Source organism: Coccinella septempunctata, chromosome 4 (genome assembly GCF_907165205.1).
Source record: "Coccinella septempunctata chromosome 4, icCocSept1.1, whole genome shotgun sequence".
Classification (NCBI taxonomy): domain Eukaryota; kingdom Metazoa; phylum Arthropoda; class Insecta; order Coleoptera; family Coccinellidae; genus Coccinella; species Coccinella septempunctata.
This window is the reverse complement of record NC_058192.1, coordinates 6,146,839-6,169,191: the sequence shown is the minus strand read 5'-3', so window position 1 is coordinate 6,169,191 and position 22,353 is coordinate 6,146,839. Positions and strand designations below refer to the sequence as shown.

Sequence of the window (22,353 nt, the reverse complement as noted above, 5' to 3'; positions counted from 1 at the left end):
TTCGAATTCCTTCAAGTTGTAATATCATGAGGCCAACTTAGGAAATCTCACTCCAATTCATGTTCCAAATAAACATTATCATTACGGAAACTGGGACAGCCATACCGAATATTATAGCGAAATCGATTCTTGCAGCACAGATCATAAAAAGCGATCGATTCCTCAACATCCCTGTCCGTTGTCTCAATGACAAAATGGAGATGCCATTAAAATTACTCTTAGGTATCTTTACGGGTTATTCATTTCCATTTTAAATCGGTTGAGAATACGAAAGTGGTATGTATTGTCGAATCAAACCACTTTTACTACAGCCTGAGGGGGAATTATAAATTCGCATAATGCAACTCACCTGTGCGAGCTGTCGGAAATTTCATTCTGCTTACCTGAAAAGAAATGACATCGATTAATAAGGACAAAAGCATTCGAAAGTTTGTGTACGGATATCAGAGGAATATGCCAAAAAACAATTGAAAGGATGGCGTTTTAAGAAAACTAAACGTATTATTGTTCTGAAAATTTATTAACGACTGGCAGGCTAATTTCGTAGCACTGTAAATTGGCTGTTTACCAGATCCGGTCTCGTTGTCAACATTGACGGTAGCAGAAATCCAACAGAATAAGTGAAATGATAGGAGACATAAGATCCTTTCGTTTGCATAAAAAGTGTAGCACTTTTCTACACTCGATTTGATTTACACTAGTGTAGAAGAGGTGTAATTCATCTACACCTCCTTTTGACTAGGTCCAATCAGCAAACGAATACTAAAATCGAGTGTAGAAAAGTGCTACACTTTTTATGCAAAAGAAAGGCACTAGTATATTTGGCTTTTTAAGCTACATCATCTGGAGAAACAAGCATGATCACTGAAGAGATGATGCGAAAACTTGACATCATAATTCCAGGAATGTTGAAGAGCCTCAACTCCTACAGGACTATGTCCTTAAAAAAGGGGGAAAAAAGGATAAATGATAATTTCGAGATACCTTGAAAATACACAGGATATTCCAATTAGGTTGATTTCAATTTAAGTAGGAGCGTAGCTAAAAATATTGTAGATCGATCCGACAATCCAATTTTCAGAACAATCATTCATTGCTTTTTCTCAAAACCCCTCATAGGCCTTCTACCCCGAGAGACACTCTGTTTTGTAAACATCATTACTCGTATCATTATATCCTTGAATTTAATCTTCCTCCCTTCACAATTTAAGTTTCCTTGAAATTCATGGGGCAATTTATTCATCAATTAATCTCTTGTGCGATACGAAAGAACATTTCCAGTAATTAATCAGACTGTGATGGGACGGGGACCATTCAAATTGAACCATACATTTTCCGCTATCTCTGATTATTTCCAACATTTTTGGATGATGCGTTTACCAATAGGAAATGAAGCATTGTTTGCAAATCCCACTCGGAGCGTTATGGAAAAGATTAATATATTGGAGCACCAGAAAAGATGTTAGCATCTTGAATGAATGAAAGTTAGTAGTAATAAGATTGGGAAATAACATGTATTGATTGTGTGATTTATCGTGAAATGAACACCCTGTATTTCTTCACCCATCCATGTTCTAATTTATTCCTGTGGTAATCATATAATTTATAAGAATCCAATGATCTCTTTCAATGATGATGGATGTTAATATAGTGATGTTATAGTTAATGACCATTCTCGTAACTCCAAACAAACAATAATATAATTTGCTTATTCGTTTCCTCTTCCGAGCTAGAGGAAACGATATAATTCCATTACTGAGGAAGCTCCAGTTGACTGATAATGATAGCGAGAATCGAAAAGTCTTAATTAACGAGATCCGACAAATACCAAAGCACTAATGAAATTCCATCGATTTCTCATAAAGATCTACTCACGAGACCATCGATGGCGTAACTCCCATTGACTAGAAGGTATTCAGACTATGGATCTATTTCCAAAAGGACGGGGATCTCAAGAAACCATATAATGTATGCCGACGATATTGGTCAATCAGTCAGTCGGTTCAAATATCTCTTCGGATAAGAACTGAGGTAAATCAAGAAAGGAAAGTGATCCCCACTAGTACCTTCCACACACAAGTGGCGTTGAAATTACACAATTCGTAATCTGAAGAAAACGGGAAGCAAGAACTCCAGTTGATTTCTTCAGTTTATCACATTCGGGCGGTTTGTGAGAGCTTTCCCAGCTCAAGTTGGTGCCAACTCGTTATTGGATTGTTTTGACTTGAATGTAAGTGCTTTACTGATATGAGAATAATAACTAATCAATCGAATTATTATTTGAATGAAAGAATATGAGAAACTAATTGGTTTTTACTTAAAATTTATTGTGAATTTGTGAAGAGGGAGATAAAAATTTGAATTAATTAAAAATTATTCAATTCAATGCAATTCTGGGAAGTAGGTAGATAGCTTATTTGCACCAGAGTGGGTTCGAAGGAATATAAGGAAATTATACTTGGAACTATCACTGCTAGGCCTTCCAGTTATACAATAAATGCATGTCAATTATGAATAGAAAAAGCAACCGACCAAGAATGAATGGCATCGGAGACACGACAAGAATAATTCAATATATAATGTCCCTATTACAAGGAATTTAAATTAATAGAATGAAAGCGTTTATAAATCTCCAGAATTAACAATTCTGACAAAACGTTCGGATAGTGAAAGTTATTTTCGCGTGTTCGAGAATATATTGTTGTAATTATAATTTGGTCATTATAACAACCTCGTTCCTTTTTAGGATGAAATCTGCCAAACTGTCGATTTGACGCCGAGATAATACAAAGTGAAATTTTAGAAAAGATGTTGCTACAAGTCACCTCACTCGTTTTGGCGGTTGTTTTCCACCTAGCCAACTGTATTCAGCAGGACGACTGGCAGCCCTTCCAGCCAATATCACAGAGCTATGGCGGTATTTCAGCTCAAGATTACCAGCAGCAAGCCCCTGGTGGCCAATGTGAAATATTCAAGGTCGGTTTCACGCAGGACCTTTATTTCCAGTATGTTCAGTACAAAACCGAGATGCCAGATTTGAAGGAATTCACCCTCTGTTTCTGGAGTAAATTCACGAATCACTCCAACGATCACCCATTGTTCTCCTACGCAGGTTAGTTAACCTAATTATAATGATATCTTCATATAGGAAACGGTAAAACTCGGTGAGTAAATGTTTCACCAGTTTCTGTACTTGAAGAGGCGTCTTTTACCTTTTAACCAAATGCTAAAACTCTCAACATCTGAAATGATCGACTTGACAATGAAACGATATCGTTTGATCTTCACTCGAGCGAGCAGAAATTAATTTACTGCTGATGGTATTGTTTTAGTTGCTTGCTGTGATCTATAAATATTATCTCAGAACTTGTTTGTCTCAATTAGTGGCAACTTCAGCTGAAAATTGAATGAGTCAACTCCTCATAGAAATCCGCAACGTTTTACGTCTTCCAGAACTAAGGATAGGACAATTAAAACATATAATTGTCAGATAACAGAAGAAAAGAGCGGATGACAGCAATGCTCAATTTCAATGACTCCTCCCAAATTTCTGTCAACATTCAAAAGGTCAAACAAGTCATGCCCTAGAATAAACTTCTCTAAATATCAAGCTGTGACCAGCCCTTATACAACCTCTCTTTCTGACACCCTATTTCTTGAATTAAGAAAGTTCTTTTCAAAGTGCGAAGCTGAAATCTGGAAATCGCTCATCTCCACCTTAATGTAAATCGAAATCCGAACTTGTCTCATCCTCCGAAATGAAAAAACCGAATTATTGGCCCTCCATCGTCGATTCCTCAGATGCGAATGTCAACACCAGTCTAACTATACATCTGGCTGGGTAATCCTAATAAGGGCCGACCAATATTTAAATTCTGCCCGTGAAACGTCTGGGTGAGAATCTAATAATGGAGGAGAGATAGACCCCTGGATAAGGCAGTGGGTAGTTTCCGATTGCTCCACGACTGACGGGTTTTTCCAGACTTTAGTTACGGACGCCTGATAATGATTTTCCAAGAGAACTCGCCCAGCACTTGAAATGTCTTGTTTTCCCGATATTGGATTTCAGAATGACGCTCTCGTGAAGGTAATAATCAATTGGTGTCGCGATAACACTAGAAGAAAATGTATTCGTAGAAGAAACTATTGATTATGCCCGGATCTGGGATAAATTGTTTGAAAGGATCATTTCAATTTATCCTGGGGAATGTGAGTTGCCTCAAGCATGTAAAACTATTCATGGAGTTGGAATTCTATGCTAGAATACTATGGATTAAAAAAACGGTTTTTTGGTCCACTCAGCTGGGGATTGAATGGCATCCATCGAAATAAACATCCTATTCGGTTTAAAAGTCAAAGAAGGTTACAGAGCTAACATTGAAAGTAAGATATTATAATTATGCCTCAATTATTATATGTAATTATTCATATGATGACTACATCGGGAGTTTTTTCTTGATCAGACGCGTGTTGGCACTGGCAACAGTTCGCGAAGAGAACCACAAACTCTGAAAAAACAAGTAAATCATGGAAAAACTAGCAATACCTCAAAAAAAAAGAAGATTAGTTTTTTTAGTTTATTCTTTTTATTTCAGCAAAGATTTCTTGATGCTCCAAGTCATATTACTCAAAGATTATATAGAGTTAGGTTACTCTATAATCTTTGATATTACTGAATGCATTCAATTCACACTGTGAAGAATGGAGGATTGGAATAGGAATTCGCATGAATACTTATTATCTTCAATGTTAAACTTCATTATAGGAATATTTGAAAAATTTCAGTATGACAATCCAAATTCAATCAGCGATCGGCAGTTTGTGATCCTCGAATAATTTAGCAAACTTTAGATGTCAATTTGAGTAAAATAGTGGCTCTTCGCCTCTCAAAGATAAAGATATACATTATAAGATGAAGCGAAATTTCAAGGAAACAATTTCCCATTTTCTCGGTAACGTACTTCGTATTGAGCCTGCACAAACAAGAGGTAAGTACATCATTGATGGCGAGGGGCAGTAAAATAAATCCGAGCTACTCGGTTTCATTACCCAAATGGTACGTTTTATTGGGGAAACAATAAAATCTTTTATTGCTACAGGTTAGTGCGCGTTACTGTAGAAGCTGTTTCGCTTTCATAAACTTCCTGCGTGGTTCAGGTTTGCTTCCTTTCATCAACTCAAGTTGCAATGTTCAAAAAGGCTACTTATATCAGTTACTTAACTCCGATGTTTCACTTTCTATCGGTTATCCTTGAAAACGATTTTCTGTCATTATATTTAATGACATGAATATTCCGGTCGTACTTTTGGTCTTTTTTCCGTTAATGACGGATTATGAAGTTTGCGGTATCAATTTCATTCATTATGCAACGCGCACGGACATACAGAATGAATGGAGTTTTCTGCGGTGGTTGTAGTTATTGGGGTATGATATACTTTCATTAAGATCTAATTACGATATTGTTATAATTAGACAGATCATAGTTCAAGATATCTCCTGACCTATTTCGATACGAAATCCAATGTCAAGTGTATAATTCTGTTATGGTTATTTTTCGTAGTTCAACCACAATGATGTCGAGAGTTGTGAATTGAACTGAGGGTGATTTGCTTTATATACCACGAAATTTAATCGACTTTTTGGAAATTTTTCAAAGGTCTACTTTCGAGTGTGCGTATCTCCCAGGAAAATCATCATAGAGCCTTATGTGATACATATTCTAAAATTGCCTCTCGTCTAGTAATAAATCTCGAAATTTCATTGACCTCGGAGCAACTGTCCGGTCTTGAAGAATATTTTACTGACCCCATCCTTTTCGGACTTTTTCGAAGTCATATTTTGACACGCAATCATCTACCTTTGCTAACAACACATTGAATTCCAACTGTCCATGTTTCGTGATGTATTTCCGGTTCCAACCGACCTCTATGATCATAGATTTCCATATCGTAATCACGAAATTCAATCAAAAGCTCTCGGCGATGGCTAGACCATACAAACTCTGTCCTAACCACCATACATTTCCAGTTGACGGACAACCACGTGCCATATACTCCTGGATAGCCAACACGGAGCGATCCAGCTACTTCAGTATGTCCGTGGAGGGTCATACATTCTACCGTCTGAATTATCCACTCAGGCTGAACAAATGGTATCACACTTGCCAGAGTTGGAACGGCAAGACCGGAGAATGGCAAATATGGGTGAATGCGGAGAGAGTGGGACGTGGATTCCACAATAGGGTGAGTACATTTCCTTGTTTCGGGTTCATCCGGTCATCGCGATGACGGGAAATAAATAATTTATGAATGAACGCCTAATTGCCCCCGTTTCTACGTCAGAAAGGTCGGCTTAGCCCCGAAATAGCAAGACGAAATCCATCGGGAAGGTAACTCCGTTAACGATTTTTTTGACCTGATTTTTATACGGTAGGGGAAAGGATATCATTTAGGTGACTTTCATAAGAATTGGTTGATTCGAATACATTGTATTTTAGACTGTGTTAGCCTTCCTCCTCTAAGAATCCATGTACAAAGACTTAAGACCACATGCATTGGGCAATCTAATCTAAGCTCCTCAATCCTCATCCTTCATCATGATGTGTTGTGACTCGTACTAGTCTACTAGACCAAATGCTACCCCTGTTTACAACAGAGAAGGAGACCATACCGAAATACTGTAGGTACATTATGTTCTCCATGTTCAACTTCCATTCCCCTGTCGTTTTCACTTGGGGATGCAAATTTCTGGAATATCTATACATCGGAATATCGACATACCTTGTTAAGTAATGGACTTCGTTGCCTTCAATATCGTATAGTGTCATTCGATATACTGCATGGAAGAACAGAATAAGAAGTAGCCTATAAATATCTCAAGGCTTCGAAAAAATTTGGGATGTTTCTACAGCCCCCTTCTTCCAGTTTTTCTAAACTCCCCTAACCTTACAAAATGAAACCGAAACCGAAATGTATCTTAACCTAAGCTTACTTCACGTGCGAGTTCACGTATCTGAATTCTGAATAGAGTCATTCATTAATCAATGGTTCCAAACAATCACATAAATTGCAATACGAAGCTCTCCTGCATGAATTGAATTGAACCGTTTTATCAGAGTTATCAGAGATCGCATGATCTGCAACAGTTAGATGTCTGACGGATCGCAAAGACTCGAATATTGGTTTATGATGAGTCTTGGCACTTTGTTGCCATTTTGCACGAAGGGAATAACTGTAATTATTGTTCCCTGAAGTTTCCTCATTGATCCTATAGATTCAAATGATATCAATATCTGATAACGACACAAATTTATTCATCCATCATTTTGTTTTTGTTTCGCAGTTGGTAGGAAGCAAAATACCAGGAGGTGGAATTGCAATCAGTGGACAGGGCCAAACCCAACTCGGAGGAGGCTTCCAAGAAGGTGCTCAAGCTCCAAAAGGTAACGTAATTCCTAGAGATTTTCCATACCTAAACTACATGTAATATTTTTAAAACGAACACGGAAATTATCCAATCTTCTAATCGTCGAAGAAGTTGTAACATATCGAGAGAAGTTTTCCTTCAAATTACCTACCTACGATCTCAATTATAGAAATGCATTCGTCCACTTTTCCGTATTCAATTGCCGTTGGAACCGTCTAAAGTAAAAGTGAGTAGCTCGAGCCGAAAGATAAATCACGTAGGTACCTAACTATCTACTCCAATTCGCGATCAACATTTTTAAACCGCAAATTGAGTCTTGCTATCATAATTGCAGTCCTCGGCCGTAATAAGGATCGGAAAGATATTGCATTCTCCTCTTCCGAGTCTTAATTACAGCACTATCACGACAATGAGGAATGATAGTAGAGCATTTCCTACAATCTGTTAAACGTCTAGACCATTTCTCTTCCAGCTCACTTCGTGCTGTGAATAATTTGAGGAAGTGTGTAGAGTGCTCTCAATTCAACAAAAAATTGCCTGAATTGAATTCATTACCACAATTTCAGTTCCGATTGTCTAGAATCTGGATGGAGGAAAGAAAATACAATTATAAATTCTAATTAAGAAATTAATTCAGAGATGGTTTCGATCTTAACAGAGTAAACTACGAAAGAACTGGTCACATTTTGCTCACTAATGCAAACAAGGTTTTTTACATCGATTAGATTTAATAGTATTTTTCAAAAATCCTACGCTTTCATAGTTCCGAAACATGTTTGATACATTTCTCTATCTCTATCAGTTCTAAATTTGTCTAATTTTCTGTTAACTATGTTTTTTCTTGGCTATAATAGAAAATTGTTTTTGTTTAACTCTTCGTCATTCGGTAATGAAAATTATATAAGTCAAAGAAGTCTTTCCCCATGTTCAGTTAATTCTTCACTTGTCCCAATTAGTATTTTTCCTTAGCAGGTGAATGCAAGTGACCACAAAATCTCATTCTATCAACTTTTTAGGATCTGGAGGGATGCTGGGAGAGATCACGATGGTCCAGCTCTATAACGTGGCTCTCACAGCCGGTAAGGCACATAAGGATCACAAGCACCATCACGCCCATCAATTCGACCACGATGGAGCTCCGATAACCACAACGCCAAAACCGACCACACCACCCAGTCAAACCCTTCCTCAGCACCCTCTTCTGACCGGAGGTCAGTTGAACCGTGGACTCAGGCTCAATTTGGCTGGTGGTCAACAACCACAACTCATTCCAGTACCCGGCCAAAATTACAACGCTCAGTACGTCAACGGACAATTCGTGGAAAGCATTGTTGCCAAACAGTTCCAGTCAGGAAAAGGACCACAGGCTCAATATGTGCAGATACCACAACAGCAACAGGTACTTTTGCAGTCGTCGCAGTTACAACAGGGAGGACAGCTGTTGTTGCCAACAGATGGAGGGTCTTACTCCTCCCAGTCGTTGTCCTTCGGAGATAGTCCAGTGATTGGTGCCAGCATCATCCATTCCGCGGCCAAACGCGACACCTCACAGAAGAGCAAGAGGGAAATCATCCTGGCTGGAGGTACCATCTTGGACGGCAGTCTTGGAGCTGACGAAATATATTCGCAGAGTCTGCTCGAAGGTTTAGCTGGCATTGGGGACAACCAACCGATTCTCAACCTACAGAAACAGAGCGAAGAGAGGGAACCGGCAGAGGCGGAGGTTAAGGCGGTGATGAACGTGTGTAGTGGATGTGAGGAGGAACCTTTCGAGAAGGCGCTAGTGTTCGGTTGGAGGACTGTGGCGAAGAAGTTATATTCTGGTGCCTTCTACCTTCCCGCAGTTCCGCAGTGCAAGGCGTTCTAGTATTGTAGCCCAAGAATTGTGTTGTTGAGTTTTCTATTTTTATACGGATAATTTATTGTAGGTTTTTAGTCTAATTAATATACATTAAACCAATCATGTGTTTCGAATATGACCTGTTGCCTTACGCTGTTAGCTATAGAGCTGAGTGGTCTACCAGTGGATGGTTCACTCGATGACTACTAGCATATTACATTCAGCGAAAAGTGGTCTACCAAAAAATCTTGAAACCCTTCTGAAATTTTCATAGTCTTCAATTATATTCTGAGAATAGTAGAGTTTTCCATCACTGGCTTGGTCAGCATCTACTCGAGATGCTGACGATCTTTCTTTCGGCATCCTCAGTAATGGTGGATTGCTAGATGGTGTTAAGCATCTAAATATCTTTTAATTATTGGCTTATACTCCCCTGCTCTCGAAAAGATTATAGAAATTTCGTGGTAGAGGACTTGATTTCCAGGGAAGCTGGACGATCTCGAAAACTATACAGGTCGAGCGATAAAAACTTGTCCACATTTCTAATTATGAAATAAAAACATTTCCTTACCTTGCTTTTGTGTATGTGTTGGTGCTGATATTCCGAGTCGAATTCCGGTTCGGAGAAGTAGCTTGGATCCTCAAAATGGCCGACCCCACCGGCTATTCCGATACCCGCCATGGGTAAACCACCCGATACGTCAGCTGATTCGAACAAGCGCAACACTGATCGGTCGCGTATTTCACGTAAATGGGACCTGAAAAGAAGAAATATAAGGTAAGTTGAAAGGAATAAGACATCTGGTTCTGGAAAACATGCACTCTAAAGGAGACTATGATGATGTTTGATCAAGAGATTTACAGCCCCATATTTATGTTAAATCATAGCACATTTTGATCTCATATTCGAAATGATATCCACTATAATACAAGGTGACAATTTGAAAACTTGTCAGGCCAATTATGTAGCGACAAGAATGTTTTCAGAGAAAATTTTTATTCGGAGGGGGACATATTTTGAGCAGAATTGTAAGCCGAAATCTCCTCAACCCTAGGTGTAGGGGCTATCACCCCTAAATTCTTCATAGGGAATAGAGGGTCCTAGAGGGTCCCCTACACCTAAGATTGAGGAGATTTTGGCTTACAATTCTGCTAGAAACATGTCTCCCTCCGAATAAAAATTGACCTGTACCGGCAATTTCTCTGGAAACATCCTTGTCGATACATAATTGGCCTGGCAAGTTTTCAAATTGTCAGCCCCTGTAACTGCTTCAAGGACTGAATAAAAATTTGCAAACCATAGTATTTATGTAGAGGGTCAAGTGATATATCAATTGAGGTATAGCTCACCCCCTATTCCCTATTGAGAATTTAGGAGTGATAGATTCTACACCTAGGGTTGAAAGGAGATTACGGCTTACAATTCTGTTCAAAATATGTCCCCCTACGAAAATAAATTGACCTGTTCCGGCATTTTCTCTGAAAACATCCTTGTCGTGACATAATTGGACTGGCAAGTTTTCAAATTGACACCCTGTATATTGATAGGAGATTCTGCGCCTATCTTCAGCTATCAAAAAGACGTGGAAATGAACCCACAAAGAAGATATCAGAAATGCAACATAGCGATAAACACATACTCCAACTGAAGAAAAATGAACAAATCAATTTGACGAAATATTACATTGTTCACTGATTTCTTCTTGTTTTCACTCCCTTTTTTCTGTGAGTGATGTGATTCTAAGATGGAAAAAGCAGAAGATGTTATGTTTCAATTCAAATGATTCCATTCCATATAAATGTGTCAGTTCATTATCTTCCTGAAAGCTTATTAAGATAAGTACCTACTTAAAATTTGAAGCTACAAAAGAATGAGTCATACTAAAAGTGTGAGAGTATCATATTTAATCTTAATCCTACAACATCGAAATGTACGGTTTGACTACGTATATGTAGGCACACTTGATTGAATAAATACGAACCAATCGATAACACTGTGGACTAAATTATTCAGGGCGACTTTACCAATACAAATTGGGGGCATTCTCGTTATGAAGTACTGGCACAAGGAACTCATTTCGAGCATGAAATTGGAGATAACGAGAATGTACGAAGGACAGCTTGGAGCCCTGCGATATTTCCCAAAATCGATGTTCCATTAAATTAGCGACATGACAAAAATCCATACCGGCAAGAACGGTTTCATAAAACTCGATCCCTCCCAACGTAAGCGTATCAAACTTCCATTGTAAACAGATTTCAAGTTCGAGAGTTTGGGGAAATATTGCCAACCAATTCTCCGATCTTTTTTCCACACTTTTTCCCTCTCGAGAAATCAAACCGGGAAGTTCCTCGGCTACGGTAATCCACATAGTGATAAACTCTAACTTCTGGAGCAGACCGAATTCATGAATATTTTCAAGCGTCATTAATGAAAATGCGGTTTCCATTGGAGGCAGTAAATTCGTTTCGTTCCATAGTTTCTCCGACATAGAGTGTGAGAAGGAATCGGGAATAAAGCTTTGGTAACTGAATGGGGATGCATATCGAATAGAGTTTTATTTTATCTGCGAAATCTTTCACTACGTTGTCAGTTCATTGAGAGACGAACAATCTCATCTGTTGATCTGTTCTCTTTTTTTTGCCGTAGAGTGGTCAGTAATGTCGAATAGTAATCTCCGGTTATTGTTCTACCCTTATCCAAAAAATCAATCATGATTACTCCATGAAAATCCCAAAAAACTGAAGCAAGAACTTTTCCAGCAGATTTTTGGACACGAAACATCTTAGGTTTTGGAGAACCAGACTGTCGCTATTCCATCAATTGTTGCTTTGTTTCTGGATCGTAAAAATATACCCAAGTCTCATCCATAGTAACAATTCGGTTCAAGAAGTCTACATCGTTTTCAAATCGAGCACAGATCGAACGCGATGCTTCTATCATTGCACGCTTTCGGTCAACATTCAAACATTTGGGGATTCATTTTGCAGAAATTTTTCTCATGTCCAAATTGACGTGAACCATATGATGAACGCGATGAAATATGAAATATTCAGTGCTTCTGATATCCGTTTCAGCCCAATTCGACGGTCTGATAAAATCATGTCATGGACTGCAACGATATTTTCGGGGACTGACACAGAAACTGGCCTTCCCGATCGGTCATCATCTTCAATGGAAAATTCACCTCTTTTGAAGCTTGCAGTCCAATTTGTCACGGTCGTATAGAAAGGCCATTGATCACCAAGGGTATTAAGCATATCTTCGTAAATCTGCTTACCTCTTAACCCTTTTAAATACAGGTACTTGATGATGGCTCGATTTTCGATTTTCACAATTTCGGTGGACATCTTCTTTCTTTTAATTTATTGCATAATTCTGGTTTACTTTTAGACCTCAAACTTCACACTGATACTTCTGATGAGTTATTGTTCGTTGCTATGGTAACGCAATATTTTTTTATGCATGGAACTGGTCTAGGCTTACTAGATATCAACACATCCCCGTACGTCATCAGTATCAGTACCTTGAGACTATAGTGGCAATACAAACCAACAAATTATATCTCCTTCCATTAACAACAATTCTCAACTGAATAAAAATAGATATTCTGCCCTTGTAGTATAACGTTTCGTTTCTATTATAAATATTCCTTCCTATCGTTAATGAAGACAAGCCTGCGGATATGTTTACAAGTTCACGTTGATGCTGTCAGAAGGAAAGGCAAAACTCTTGAGTCTAATCTATTTTTACCAGATTCTTGATTGATTTGTACTCCAGTTTCTATAAATATCTTTTCTTAAACATCACAAGTAGACAGTTTATGCTTCCGGAAGAGGTGTTCAGGTTCAGACATATTAAAATGTTGTGGTTTCGTAAGAAATCTACTCTGAGATTTGTTTTGCTTTCAGTCAAAACATCAGAAACAACCTAGTCTTTGGACGAATAATATTTTATAAGCCTTTCGGTCTCGATCTGAGACAATTACAAGATGTTGTAACAAGATAGACCGTTCTTTTCACCATTTTCCAGAGAATCAACGGTATTGAAGTCTGGGAAATGATCTGGTCTGCCTAATACTTTGAATTTGAAATTCTCCATATAGAGAAAGGAAATTGGCTCTGAAATGAAGTTTCAGAGTTTTTTTGGTGGTTTCTGAGGAAGAACTACTTGTGTGAATGGTTCTAAAAATGCATCTATGTCAAAAAATTTTGATGAAAAGATTGGATTCATATCCAACAGAGTGGGCGAAGGGTAAAAACACTCACCGTAAATCCTCCAGCTCGTAGAACATATCCTTGGAAGAATCGTGGATGTAAATTTTAACGTTTGGCGAATCCAAATATTCCATCGTTAGCTGCTTGGGAAAGGACCTCACGAACAGGGCCTTCACGGTATCGATGGAGGTGATTTCGTTAGGTAGAAGCGCCCGTTTCGTCTCGTTCCGATATTGGAGAAATACCAGGCCTGGAAGAGAAGCGGAATACGATTAGGTGAACTTTGAACCCCGCCAGATAGTTGGGGTCGTTAGCACATTCGTGAATTAAATAAAAATCTCTTTCCGGGTGATAGAACGGGGTTTTATGTTCGCCCCGAAGCGAGCGATAGATCGAAATGTGAGTTGGAGCTCCGACGATAGTGAATTTTTTTGTCCATAGATTCTAGATTCTGATCTACCGAAGGAATTCAGCTTCGAAAAGAGTTTTGTTATTTTCTTTTTTCTCTGTTGATATGATTTACCTCAAGGATGTTAGGTGCCAGACATTTGAAAAGTATTCAAACAAAAGACCTAAGCTCATTGTTAATTTTCTTGAGCGCTCCTTCCACTCGAGAATATTTCCCTTTTCAATTTAGCAGAAAATACTTCCATGAGGAGGATATAGGTATTATATATAATGTAATAAATAGACTTTGTGACTAGTTCAAATTCGCGGTATGATTCCTACGAACTGCATTTTTATACAAGGTGAGTCTTTGTTTGATTTTTTTCATTTGGTTACTCTCTTCATATACTTCTCCCATAAAATTGCATGGTCTTCTAGTCTGATTTTTTTTCAGTGGAATCAACTGGATAATCTTGGGTCAGTTGTCGAAGGCAAACTCCATTTTCCACGCAGATCACTAATTACAAATTCCCTGATATTTTGTTAAAAACATATCACATTTTGATACAAAATTTACATAATTTGTCCTCTGAATAAGAATCAGCGAATCCTAATCCTATCAATTTTTGTCCTTCTCAACTTCGATGTGATCGGTTACAAAGAACGTGAGAGGGGGTTGGGATGGGGTAAATCTATATTAGCCAAGACTCACCCTGCATATTCAGTAGACATGGATATCGTGGGTCATGATGTTGAAGTGACTCAGCTTGGGGGAATAAGAAACCAATTCAATAAATAAGTTAGGAAAAGAACACTATTTATCAGAAGAACAGATAAAAAAGGCAGTAGTGCTAAACGATTTCTTCACCCTGAATTTTCTCTCTTCTAGTTGTGCTCAGCATATTTTTATCAAAGCTTTGTCCTTTCCAATCGAAGACACTCGAATCGAGTATATCCCTTATTTTTTTCACGACTTGTTTCATAATCAAATTAATCTGTTAGCTTCCTTTAGTGAGATTTATGGTAGAACTAAGGAAGCTTTAAAATTGAAGAGACTTTGAGTTTCATTATGAAACCGGCCGCTATTATTTTCAAGGGGTGAATCAAAATTTTACTCACCTAACGGCCTTTCTAAGGTTTTGCTAGGTGTTCGAACAACTGGCAACGAACTTCTCTGTTTTCCTCCTCTCCTGAAACCCGTGGAACTTGTCTCCACTTCCGACATTATCCCAGGATCATCGTCGAAGAGCATGGCGTTGGAGGATTTTCCATATCCGCAGGGTTGACCCTGAAAAAAATATAATACCCCAAATGATATCAACTAAGCTACTAAGTAAATTTAGAAGAACCTATTTGGATTTTTATCTATTTTGGAGTGATTTGTCACTCTGATTGACTACCCTCCACTACTAGTGCTTGGAAATTCTACATTCTCATTAGGGTTCTGTAATCACCTCTTCGAGAAGGGGTCCGTTCAGATTTTCGACACTTCTCAGCAGTATCCTGAGGCTTAGTGGATTTCGTCCGTCGAAACGTAAGGGAAAAGAAGTTTCGGCCAGTTTCACAGCCGCCCTACCGTTTCCTAGATCCGTTAACGACGTGGTTCTTCTCGAATGAGCCAGGGGGGCAGATTTATGGTCACAATGTAATTTAACTTGACGCGATTGCTTTTTATCTACTTCATCAGCTAACGAGCCCGATTTCCGGCTGTTAGAATCCTCCTTGGCTGTCGAAGGAGACTCCATGTTTTGGTGAAATTGGAAGTTCGCAATCACAAAGTTTAACCACACAGAAAAAAGATACCTACTTATTTTTATGACAATCAATTCGCATCTGCTTTTACCTTTCCTTCACAATTTTACCCATTCCGCTAGAGGCATTGTCTAAATACTACGTTTCATACCAAGCTCATTGATACACATAATATCAACCTTCATAAGTCCATGGACCACCACTAGACCACGATTTTTTTTCAAATATTCGTTATTTCAGACTTGGTTGAACATTTCGGAGCCTCTAATAATGTTCTATATTTCTTCCAGAGAAAAATATTCGAACAGATGAGTAGCACTGGTTCACTACTGGCAAAATTTCAAGGATCGGGATTGCTATACGAAAAATATATTATTTTTCTTCCATAGAATGGCCACTTCATGAATGAAATTGAACCAACTAAATGATTTTCTAGCTATTTTTTTCAACCTTACACGGTATTGAACCTGAGGCCAAATGTGATGACTGCATACTACTGAATTTTCGATATGGGACTGATTCACTCGGAAAAGAACTAAAAATTGAAGACTAATGTAAATAATTTCGAAGTTGTAGGTAAATATTGAACTAATTTCCAATATATTTCACATGGAAAAGCTCGAAACAGTTTTCGGTCTTAGTACAAGGTTGTCAGTGGTCCAGGATTCCTTGATCTATCCATCTGGAGCATAATTCACTTTTCTTGATGATTTTCATGAGGACGAAACACGTAACTACAAAACAAATTCCTGTGTCCGCCAGTGCTACTCTGCACCACTTGCATTTCCCTAGTATAAACTCAATGAAATTGCCTGTACGTAAATTTGAATATCGATCAATTTTTGCCTAGCCACCGAATCGAGAATTAAAATTCCACTGCAGCACCGTAATGTATGCACTTAAAGTACATGCTCCACTTGGTCAAGATTAGACACTTCGAAATGAAACACACATGACGTGTTGCACTTGAGTAGTTGAATGGAACTGAATATGAAATAATGATAGTAATGGGACAGTGGGAATGTCATAAAATTGTAGATGTGTCCGTTATACGGGAATTAATTGAATCCAACTATGTGTTTTATGTGACATCACTCGAGTAATTAGCGCCGGAAGTATTGTGAAGTTGGAAATTTCACAGTTCAAATTTTCTATTTCCCTTCTGATCCACTACTGCTAACTCCTGAAACGATTTCCAGACTAGGAATCGGTTTAAATTATGACCCTCGTAGATATTGATGCAAGTAGATTAATAACAGCCTTGAAACTATTTGCAGCACATTGTAAAATGAATATTTTTTAAGCGTTGAATTAAGAACTATTCTCTCAATATAAATTTGCCCAGAATAATCGATGGGATCAGACACAAAATTTTCAATACAACAGGTGGAATATTAAACTCTGCTTGTTTGTGCCTGCCAATAACCAGAGGTCAATATTTGTGGTGTTTGATGAAGGTTTCACTTTGCCATATTTAACGTTAAAAGCTATCAATAAATATGATTCCACATCATATCAATGATCGTTTCAATTTGAGTATGGTCGTGATTATGATTTCAACCTTTGAGTGAACGCATTAAAATTATGCACAGAAATGAATTATTGACCTCTCATTCCAAAACTGAATCAAAAAATGCGAAAATCTGAACGAACACAACATGAAGATTCTCTTTTCATATGTTTCCATTTTGATGCTAACTCGAAGAAACAGATCATCTGTAATTTTCGGAAATTTTTGAAATTATTGAAATTATTGAATTATTTCTCCAGATGATTTTGTTGTTTGCTCGTGAACTCAATAGGTCCAGCATCTGATGATGTTCAGATTCTGGAAACTACACTGCGCAAAAAAATTAACGCACATTCTGAAAATCTCAATTTTAATGAAAGTTAACTCTACATTGAAGGTTTTGAACGAAACAAGACACATTAAATGGAAGAAAAATTCAGGATTTCACGGAATCTTATGTGAAAGAAGAGAAATGAACAATTTTCAAAATACTGAAATGCTGATAAGTGGTTTCATACTTGGTATTCCCACCCCTTGCGTTAATTACAGCTCGGCAACGACGGTTCATACTCAAAATGGGCGATCTTAAAATGTTCTGATCTAATCCTTCCCAGATTTCTCCGAGTTGGATTCCTAAGATATTAAGAGTAGCTGGATGATTTTCTGAACTTCTCAGCCTTCTATTGAGGTTGTCCCAAACCTGCTCAATCGGATTGAGATCTGGACTTCTTGCTGGCCATTCCATTCGAGAGACTTCAACCTCTTCAAGGTACTCCTGAATGATGCGCGCACGATGGGGTCTGGCATTATCGTCCATAAAAATGAAATTTTCACCAATGTATTGGGCAAATGGCACTACATGCTCTTCAAAAATGTTCCTTGTATACTTATCAGCATTCATGGATCCATTATCAACGACCACTAGGTCTGTGCGAGCAGTCAAAGATATTCCACCCCATACCATAATCGATCCTCCCCCGAAATTGCCCTGAGCATATCTTTCATGTGGACTTCTGTATACAAGGGAACGTCGATCACAATGGTAGAGGCAGAATCTAGACTCAGCTGTGAAGAGAACTCTTTCCCAATCGGCCTCTTCCCAATGGATATGCTCTCTCGCAAAATCCAAATGCGCCCTTCGATGGGCTGGGGTAAGAGCTGGACCTCTTGCCGCGACACGAGGCCTTGAATCATATTCTCTGAGGCGATTTCTTATTGTCTGAGTGCTAATTTGCACCTCATGAGTTTGCTCAAGCTGAATTTGAAAGAGGCGAGCGGTTGCAAACCGTTGTCTCAACGAAGAAACTCTCAAGTAACGTTCTTGAATGGCAGTTGTTACCCGTGGTCTACCCTGTCCTGGTATTCGGACATTCATACCTGTCTCCCTGAATCGCTTCAACATTCTGGACACACTTGTATGGGAAACTACAAACCTTTCTGCAATTCTTGTGTATGTCCACATTTCTTCTCGCAAAACTACCGCTTGGGCTCATTCCTCTTGGGTCAAATTGCGTGTTTCGCGTTGCATAGCGATCGAGTGTAGAAAATCAAACGAAAGAAAAACTATTGATCACTAGTATTGATCGAGAATAACTGATTTTAGAATGGAGCCAATACATTCAAAATCTGATAATATCTTCTTTTTTTATTCCTGCTGGGAAAAAACATTTGTATTGAAGAAAACCGTTGAAAGTGGATACACCTTCAGTTGTAGAATAAATTTGAGATTTCCATAATGTGCGTTAATTTTTTTACGCAGTGTATTAAAAGCCTCTTATTGCGAACCTTCTCGATTGTTCGACACCAGCTTTAAATCATTTAAGAGAGATAAATATAGCGTAATGAAATTAGACTAGAGGCTATAAGAAACATTTACTACTTCTTTGAGCGGAGAGTAAAGCTCGCCATCTAATTCAAGTGAAAATACATCGCTTTTTCTCATTTATGCATACCTCAAGATCCATGGTTCTCGAGAGTGGACCACCCTGGACGGACATTCCAAAATATTGTTGGTCCCCACCCAAGGTATGACGTCGAGGATCGTCCCTCCTGTTGCTACGAGTTCTTCCTCTCACCTCACCTTCATTATCACTTCGACCTGCAAAAAATTTGATAAAATTCAATATAAAATGAAAAAAATTCTAAATTGAGGTACCGAAAAACACTAGTAGGCCGAGGTGTAACATGAATTCTAATAATAAAGTCTCGTTCTATAATTTTCGAATCATTTTGAGTGTATTTTTTCAGTAAATCGATATGATTTCTATCGAATTCGTCTAATACAGGAAGCTTCTACTAGAATCAATAATTGCATTATACTCTTCCCGTTGAACGTCAGTTTTGATGGATTACTAGATCCAGAAAGTAAACCTGGTAATTGATGACCCAGAAAATCGGTGATCTAGGAAGAACCCACCAGAAAAACTCAATTACGATAAGGGCAATCATTACGTTAAGACATTTCGATTAAGCTTTATTTGATGAGGTTTGATAGACGTATATGGCAAAAAAAAATGCTTATTGTGTGTCATGTATTGTCTGCCAAGGATTCTCTAATGTCAGATCACTGAAAATTCACTTGTGAGACCCTTCAAAAATGCAATTTCGTTCTAAAACAATGCTGGAATTGTCTTAAGAGGAAGAATACATCGAGTTAGCTGTTCTTCCATTATTTCCCTGTTCTATGTCCATTTCAGAATCCTCAGCGTGAAGTTTCATACCCCAAAACGTACTTAAAATGGCAGATTCTTACAAGTTTACTATCATAATAAAAATTTCGAAAGGTGGAAGTCATATGAGAAGGTTATTATACAGTATGCAATAAAGGAGTAGTTGATGAGCTCATTTGACTTTCATGCCCCAAACGTTCCACTCAGAACTAGGGGATGGAAGTCATAAAACAATTTCATTGTGCCATAAAGAGTGGCAATCCTCGTAGAGAAAATTTATATCACATAGTTATAATCCCGATAAGCCTTCGTTTGGCTATAAACTTTTCAGGATGAACATCTTCTGATTCAGATCGACTATCCTCAAAGCTGGAATTAATTTATTCATAGAAAAATACGTGAATATTAAAAGAGAAAGAAAGACAGAAAGATCCCTTGATACCTATTTAGGATATTATTTGATGATTTGCCTTCATCACCTGCTGTGTTACCAAAATCAAAAACGTAGAATGTTAATCATCAAATCACAAACATTATTTTCTACAATAGTGGCAGAAAAATTGAAAATTTCGTGACAGCTGATATGATTTATTCAATAAAGAAACTCAGATGCACTTTTCGACATAATACAGTGTCTTTATAGAAACTTCCTTCTATATTGATGTGAGATCATGAGACATTTGAATATGATTCCTATGTTTCTCTCGGCGAAACTTTATCTCTCTTATTTCTTCTAGATTTGGACTTCCCATTTAAACTTTTAGCCATCCACTCGATGCAGTAATAATCAGTGGTGGTCAGATGCTCATACATTTGTTGTGACATATTTTTTTTACTCGATTCAATTGAAGAGTTTTGCTTTTGGTCAATTTCTCTCACAGCAATTTCGTTGCTCCTCATAACCTCATTTTCAGGCTTCGATTTCCTCTTTCTCGCTGTTTTCGACTTCACGAGATGCCTTGAATGATTTTTCACTCTAGGCTCTTCAATGCTTCTCATTCTGTCCAACGCGCACTGGTCCAAATTTAGAGTAGCGATTTTTCTAGATGAAGTGTAGTTGACAAGCTTCGATCTTTTCTTCTGCGTACTATTCGATGTTTTGAGCATCTTTTTGGCATCCTCCGCGCAGTTTCTTTTTCCTTCAGCAGAAACGGTTTCGTTCAAAGATATAAAAGATATGAGTGATACGTTACTTTTGACCAGAAGGTCGGAATCTTCCATCAGTTCTTTAAGAGTCTTGGGAAATATTTCCCTAATAGGCATTACCCTGCTATGATTGGGAAGCAACTTCAGCTTTGGTATTTTAGTGTATTTTAGAGGGGTTGGAAATTCCCTGGCAATCATTATTGAGAATTTTGGATGCCTATTTGAATAAAAAAATACTCTGACTTATGTCAACCTGTGACATGAGTGAATTCTCAGTCGATATTTTTTGAAAGACAAACGCTCTGAATACTGCAAGTATTGTAAATGAAAATTTTATTTATAAAACAAAAAAATAATTAAGAAATACTTCAATGGAATTCTTGTGTTTGTCCCAGAATGTATCACCCCCAAAACGACTACTAGTTCCAGAATTCTAATAACCCTTTCGGATTTCTCATTAATTAAAATCCAACACGTTGTGCTATTTTAATGACAGACATCATGAAGACATCCCACCAATGGAGACGGTCAAGTTCAGGCATAATAAAATTAGATTCTCAGTTCGAACAGTTCATAGAGAAACTGTGTCATGAACAGAAATATAAAATAGTGTGAGCTAGACGCGTTGCTATGTAATATTGAATTTCAGAGATTGTCCTTAAAAAAATAATGAGACTCTCTTTTCGTGTTATGTTTTTTTTTTAACCCATGTCGAATTTACTTTTCTGTATTACTACACTATATGCTTAACGTATTCCATGGATGAATTGAAAATGTTAAACCTCGGAGCGATATTATGAAATTTGAAAATTTGCCAGAAACTTTATTTACGATTTCTAAATTTAATTGTCATGAGAAACTCTTTCATTTCCGAATATACGAGTGACCCATTTCGAACATCAAGGGGATTATAGAACTCTAACGGAAGATCGCTTTGCAAACTAAATGGATTTCATTAATTTTCGTTCTTTTTATCCAGAGCAGTACAATTTTTCTTTGTTCATTCGTTTCATAAATGAACGATTGCTATTATAATTGGAAATTGTGTAACGAACTAGAAGCTTGTTCTCCTATCCAGTTTCATTGTCTGTAAAATCAGTTCAGCCCGTCCAACTACTGATGAACATTCAGTGATTGAAAGATTGAATCATCAAAAAGTCTCCCATACAGTGCGGTAGGATTTTTGAACTTGATACTGCATAAATCTGTACTCCCAGTATGAATATTTAACTTTCATTTTATTTTTTGAGGATATGTGAACATTATCTAGATATTTCAAACCTTTTTTTCACGCTGTGTTATGTGTTTGCAAAAAAAAAGTATAATTATTGTAGATACCCTATTTATTTCTGTTTTCAAGGAGAATTTTCAGGTTGCTCCTATTGCTCAAAACATAATCGAAATG

At 37.7% G+C, this 22,353-nt stretch overlaps 2 protein-coding genes across 19 annotated transcripts in view; one reads left to right on the top strand and one right to left on the bottom strand.

Moving 5' to 3' along the window:
- Positions 1–22,353, bottom strand: part of LOC123310913 (coiled-coil domain-containing protein CG32809) — a 63,038-nt gene that overhangs the window by 34,361 nt on the left and 6,324 nt on the right. For 15 of the 17 annotated variants that reach the window (XM_044894622.1, XM_044894623.1, XM_044894624.1 and 12 more), the window contains 5 exons: positions 19,086–19,231; positions 14,991–15,159; positions 14,584–14,637; positions 13,536–13,734; positions 9,838–10,024 (listed from right to left, as the gene is read on the bottom strand). In XM_044894622.1, the coding sequence (XP_044750557.1) occupies positions 9,838–10,024; positions 13,536–13,734; positions 14,584–14,637; positions 14,991–15,159; positions 19,086–19,231 (755 nt within the window). Of the gene's footprint in view, positions 1–9,837; positions 10,025–13,535; positions 13,735–14,583; positions 14,638–14,990; positions 15,160–15,325; positions 15,679–19,085; positions 19,232–22,353 lie in introns of those variants that run through there. The other 2 variants (XM_044894609.1, XM_044894611.1) reach the window with 2 other exon arrangements.
- LOC123310917 lies at positions 1,990–9,387 on the top strand. Of its 2 annotated transcripts, XM_044894628.1 has the most exons (5): positions 1,990–2,230; positions 2,747–3,112; positions 6,029–6,243; positions 7,343–7,442; positions 8,443–9,387. In XM_044894628.1, exons 2-5 carry the CDS (start codon positions 2,809–2,811, stop codon positions 9,291–9,293), a joined length of 1,470 nt encoding a protein of 489 aa, XP_044750563.1. In that variant the 5' UTR covers positions 1,990–2,230; positions 2,747–2,808; the 3' UTR covers positions 9,294–9,387. The 2 variants fall into 2 exon arrangements, with proteins under 2 accessions (XP_044750563.1, XP_044750564.1); XM_044894629.1 differs by lacking the exons at positions 1,990–2,230; positions 2,747–3,112 and adding an exon at positions 5,287–5,425.